General features: G+C 50.2%; 1 protein-coding gene across 1 annotated transcript; it reads left to right on the top strand.

The window, feature by feature from the left end:
• The first annotated feature begins 525 nt into the window (after positions 1–525).
• Positions 526–4,645, top strand: LYRM9 (LYR motif containing 9). The gene is made up of 3 exons (XM_015566711.1): positions 526–1,238; positions 3,098–3,190; positions 4,176–4,645. Exons 1-3 carry the CDS (start codon positions 1,077–1,079, stop codon positions 4,191–4,193), a joined length of 273 nt encoding a protein of 90 aa, XP_015422197.1. The 5' UTR covers positions 526–1,076; the 3' UTR covers positions 4,194–4,645.
• Positions 4,646–5,644: the final 999 nt, after the last annotated feature.

Genomic DNA, 5,644 nt, shown 5'->3' with positions numbered 1-5,644 from the left:
TTCTTAGGTGTATACATATGTCGAAATTTATCAAAGTGTACACTTTAAATATGTCGATTGTATGTTAATTACATATCAATAAAGCTCTAAAGGTTTAATAAAAAGAAGCTGTGGGCTCTGGAACCTGTCTGGGTTCAAATCCCAGCTCTATCCTTATCAGACCTCTCTGTGCTGATTTTTTCTTTCTTTTCTTTTTTTGGTGCTTGATTTTTAAAAAATGTGTGCATTAATCACACAAAAAGCGAATAGGACGGAATTAATCCTCATCTGAGGATATGTTTATTGATGAGAGAGAGAGGACGAGAGAGAGGGAAAAAGAAGAAACAGAAACATTGATCGGTAGCTTCCTGTATGTGCCTTGACTGGGGATCGAACCCACTTATGTGCCCTGACTGGGAATTGAACCTGCCACCTTTTGGTGTATGGGGCAACACTTTAACCAAGTGAGCCAGCCTGCCAGAGCAAGAGCTCATTATTATTCCTATTTCTAACATACAGGAAAGTGAAATCACGTGTATCATGACAACTTTTCATGTAGCTGCTTCTTTACGCAGAGTCCTCTGGAATCGTGTTTCTCAGACTTTAACTGCATATGAATCTCCTGGACATCTTGTTACAACGCAGGTTCTGTCTAGCAGATCTGAGGCGGAGCCTGAGAATCTGCATTTCTAACAAGCTCTCAGGTGATGTCGATGCTTCCGGCTACCCTTTGAGTAGCGAGGCTCGAACCTCTCATCCTGCCCTCTGTTGCTTGAGGTTAGATGATTCCTCAGCAATTGTGACGCGAGATTTTCCTGCTTCTCTCTCCTCCTCTACCTGTCAGTGACTCCTCCTTGCCCGCCACCTGGAGTTGGCGTTCAGAAAGAAGATGAGGCTGAACATCTCACTTGTGTTCCTTGTCGCCTGCTCTGGGCTGAGACGCCTGCAAGACTGAATGCACAGCCAGAGCTCAGGGTCTGGGTTCCGAGGGGTGTGGTGTAACCGCGACCTGGCCTCTGTGCTGTTATCAAGCCTCCTTCACAGAGCGCTGGAACCCGGGGGCCAGGACCGGGCATTGGCTTGATGCCTTAGACGTGATGCTCTGTGTTTTCCAGGGACAGACAGCCTTGCAGATGGCCCCGCTCCCGGGGGCAGAGCTGGTCCAGACGCCTCTGCAGCTCTACCGATACCTGCTGCGCTGTTGCCGACAGCTGCCCACCAAGGGCATCCAGGAGCATTACAGACACGCTGTCAGGCAGGTGGGAACAGGGGATGCTGGGCCTGGGGGTGGGGAGATTCCTCTGATGGAGGGCCTATCAGAGGGTCAGGGGTCAGGGGCAGGAACAGGGGCAGGGATGGTCTTTCAGGCCGTGCGGATGGCAGCTTAGTAAGAGCCACTGGGTATCAGTGCTGGGCAGCTCAGCTCTTCTCTCTGGTTTTTGTTGAGGAAACAGAGGATGGATGTGCCATCCAGCCCCCCAGCTCTGTGCCAAGCCTTGAAATAGGCAGCCAAATGGATAATTAAAATAGGCACATCCTCATTGTGACAGAGGTCTCTGTCGACAAAGCACACCTGACTTTAACCATGAGCAAACATCGGGTAAGCCAGACCGAGGGACCGTCCACCACATAACTGGCCTGTTCTTGTCAAACACATCGATGTCGGGAAAGAGAGGAAGGCACCAGGGCTGCTCTGGTTTACAGGTGTGACTGCGAAATGTAACGCATGATTCCAGATGGGATCCTGGACCAGAGAAACAAGTCTTATAAAGGACATTGTTGGGGGAAATTCATGAAGTTGGCATTTGGGCTGTGAATTAGATAGATACACTAGTACTGTATCCATGTTAAATGTTCTGAATTTGAGTACTGTTGTTATTAAGAGAATGCCCTTGTTGTTAGGAAATACACACCCAAGTGTTTGGGGGTGAAGGGCTTGTCTGTAACTTTTAAGTGCTCCCAAGAGTTGAATGCAAACACATGAAGAGAGAATAGTGAAGCCAATGTGGCAAAATGTTAACACCTGGTGATTCTGAAGGCAATTCTCTTGTATTATTCTTGCAGTTTTTCTACAGGTTAGAAATGATTTCCAAATAAAAAGTTAAAGAGTAAAATTAATACAAATATAATGTGGAAACTGGAAATGATAGAGGAAGCAACAGAGGGCTGTGGAAACACGGAGAAGGGAGTAGTTAGTTGTGTGAGGGAGTCGGGGAGGACTTCCCAGAGGTGAGCACTTGGGATGCTCCTAAAGACAAGGAGGGTGTGTGGGGTCGAGAGCAACAGGGCAGAGGAGGCACCAGTGGCCGAGTGTCCTGAACGAACCTGAATCTCACGTTGCTCCTCGAGGGTGAACATCCGGCCAGAAGCAAACAGCAGCCTGGGCTCTGCACTGGGCTTGGCTGGATTTGCCCACCACCCTCCCAGGCCCCTTCCTCCTCTGCTTGGCTTTCCGCATGGGCCGGAGAAGCCCTGTTCTTCCCGGCTGTCCCGGCTGTGAAGCCCTGCAGACCTCTCCCCCTAGTGAAAGCAGCTTCCTGGGAGGAGCAAAGAAACAGTGATGGAAATTTCCTTAGGCCCTCCATCACCCTCCCCCCGACCTGGTAACCTTTGGGTCCAGCTTGATTTGGGTGGTAACTTAGGGACCAGTCTTCCATTTCATAACTGCCCTGCTGGCAAGAGTATGTGCTATGAAGTTGAATGGACCAGAATTCAAATGCTGACACCATTGCTTAGCACAGCGGTTCTCAACCTGTGGGTTGTGACCCCTTTGGCGGTCAAAAGACCCTTTCACAGGGGTTGCCTAAGACCATCCTGCATATCAGATATTTACATTATGATTCCTAATAGTAGCAACATTACAGTTATGAAGTAGCAACGAAAATAATTTTATGGTTGGGTCACAACATGAGGAACTGTATTTAAAGGGCCAGAAGGTTGAGAACCACTGGCCTAGCAGCAGTTCTCCTCATCTCTATGTGGAATCATAACTCTTATGGAGGGTAAGAGAGATGCTGAGTATAAAGTGCCCACAGTGTGCCTGGCCTGTGACTGGTGCTCTGAAGCTGCTGGTCCTGTGAATTTTGCCACCATCTTTTTTTTATGCTTAAACTTTCAGAGTTTCCGGGTTCATTCAGATGAAGACAATCCTGAGAGAATCCAGCAGATTATTAAAAGAGCCATTGAGGATGCTGACTGGATCATGAACAAAGTAAGTGCTTGGCTCCTACCTATACCTGTGAGCTGTAATCTCTGTGACCAGCAGGGGTCGCTTCTGCTCCACGTTGAGAACAGTCTCGCTGCTCCCCACCTCTAGGAGCCAAAAGGTGATGGTAGATGCCCTTCTGATTGTATTTGTGTGTTTGTTGTGTTTGAGGGGGCAGGGGGACACCCTCAATCCCTAAAGACAAATTTCTTTTTTTGTTAATTCTCACCCGAGGATATTTTTTCCCCTTGATTTTTAGAGAGGGGAAGATTGGCGGGTGGGGGGGAGAGAAAGGGGGAGGGAGAGAGAAACATCAGTGGGAGAGTGAGATGGCACAGCAGGAAGAAGGAAGAGAGCAGTCTTACTGGAAACAATATGACAAAGCTGACAACAGTGTTGTGAAGAAAGAGCTGCCTTGGGGGTGGTAGTGAGCTCTCTCTCTGCAGATATTCCCACTGAGGCAGGTTAGTGAGGAAACGTTCAAGTGTCTGTTTTGGTGGAGAAAGAGAGTCAGTAACACAGACTGGCTTGCTGGTCCTTACACTTTGGTTAGAAAACCTAGAGAGCGAAAACATGCCCTACTCCTCTGTCCTTCTAAGTCAGAAACTCCAGTTATTGCGCCCAGGATTCATTTTTTTAAACTCAGTGATTGGACTAGATGGCTTTTGAGGTTCCGCCTCTACCTGAGGCATTTCCTCCCTCCAAACAAGGCTCATCTTAAAGGGAACGATGGACATGCCACTGTGTTTAATTCTAGTTCCCCAGTGTCTTTCTTATCCTTCCTTCCAACCCCATCAGCTACCTTTTCCACTAAAGAAGAAAGGGGAGATCCAGGCACCAGCTAGATTCAGCAGCCTGGGTTCCCCCACTTTCAAGAAGCCCCTGTGGCGGGCATCTGAGGCCTAGATGACCACCGTTCTCAGCCTTTCCCTGGTCCTCCCTCTCGCATTGGCTTTCCTCACCCGCTTCTAATGACCTCTCTGTCTTGCAGTATAAAAAGCAAAACTGAGACTCAAAGAGTGAAGCCGCCCTGAAGACCCTGAAGGTGAGAGGCCTCCCCGGAAGGAACCAGCAGCAGCAGCTCTGGACTCTCGTTGTCCTGCCGGAGGAGAGAGCAGGACACCAGGTGTGGGAGCAGCTGACATTTGCTCCAGTGGCTCTTCTCAGGCCGCTTGTGTCCCCGGTGACCTTCATGTTTGCTTTTCCGGGTGGTTATGATGTGAGATTTTGGGAGAGTGTGTTTTTTCACTTTTCTCTGAAAGTGATTCATTTATTCTGGACGTCATTCTTTGAGACCCGAGTGGGCGTCCCCTCAGATGGCGGCCTGTAAGGAGGACAGGGCATGGGTGTCAGACCCAGACAGATCTGGATTTGCATCCCAGCTCAGCAGCTTTTCAAGGGCGTTGACTTTGAGCTTGGTTTCCTCTCTTGTGAGAATTAAATAAGATGAAGTCAAAGAGCCCAACACAGGACATGGTACATGATGGTGTTAGTAGATGACCCTCTGAGGAAGCCGCCCTCCCCGCTCCCTCCTCTGCTCCCACAGGGCTCCGCTTATCTCTCTCTAGCCCACGGCACCTTGGCTCGTTTGCTTGTGGACTTGTCCTGTCCCTACTCATCGCCACTGTCCCCTTCCCCCAGACCCCTGAGCCTTCACAGTTGCACTGCGCCCAGCAGTCTGCCAAGCATCTGTGCTTCCCGCCCGGGGAAGCAGATGCCCTGGTCTTTGCCTTCATGGGTCTCTGCCGTCAGAGTCCCGGAGTCCTGAGTGGTGAAATGCAGCCTGCATGAAACAAGGAGGAATGCCAAGCACCTCCAGTAGTGCCCACGTGTTTAGGCTTCTGTGAACCTGCCTTCTGTCTTGACTGTCCCTTCCCTCCTTTGCCACCATCTCAGAAGGAGGGGAGGAGGGAAGCCAGCAAGCAGTCCTGTGGATTTTCAGGAGCCTGAAATCGGTGGAGAAAGACAGACCCAGATCGCATCGCAATTCTGCTCAAATTGTGCTTGGGTAACTTACCTCGCCTCTTTGAGCCTCACTTTCCCCATCTGTCCAATGGGGAATGGCCGTACCTACCTCGAGAGCTGTGGTGAGGAATAATGAGGTCTAATGCACGCCAAGTGTCACCCGGAGCCTGGCATGGGGAGCTGGCTGCACGGCCAGCCCGTGGTTACCACCTACAACTATTAGGGAGCCCTGCTTTGCAAGTGGGAGATGGAAGCTCGGAGAGGTTAAGCCTCTTTTCAGGGTCACAAAGCCACTAAGCCAGGTCTGTCTGAATCTTCCAAACAGTACTCACCCGGAGCCTGGCATGGGGAGCTGGCTGCACGGCCAGCCCGTGGTTACCACCTACAACTATTAGGGAGCCCTGCTTTGCAAGTGGGAGATGGAAGCTCGGAGAGGTTGAGCCTCTTTTCAGGGTCACAAAGCCGCTAAGCCAGGTCTGTCTCAATCTTCCAAAC

Source organism: Myotis davidii, unplaced genomic scaffold, assembly GCF_000327345.1.
Source record: "Myotis davidii unplaced genomic scaffold, ASM32734v1 scaffold363, whole genome shotgun sequence".
NCBI classification, from domain to species: domain Eukaryota; kingdom Metazoa; phylum Chordata; class Mammalia; order Chiroptera; family Vespertilionidae; genus Myotis; species Myotis davidii.
This window is presented reverse-complemented; position numbering and strand designations above follow the sequence as displayed.

Excerpts from the sequence above, each read along its gene's own strand:
- LYRM9 (XM_015566711.1), top strand. The coding sequence starts at position 1,077 with ATGCTCTGTGTTTTCCAGGGACAGACAGCCTTGCAGATGGCCCCGCTC. Across the intron at positions 1,239-3,097 it reads ACAGACACGCTGTCAGGCAG|AGTTTCCGGGTTCATTCAGA; the intron begins GTGGGAACAGGG and ends TTAAACTTTCAG.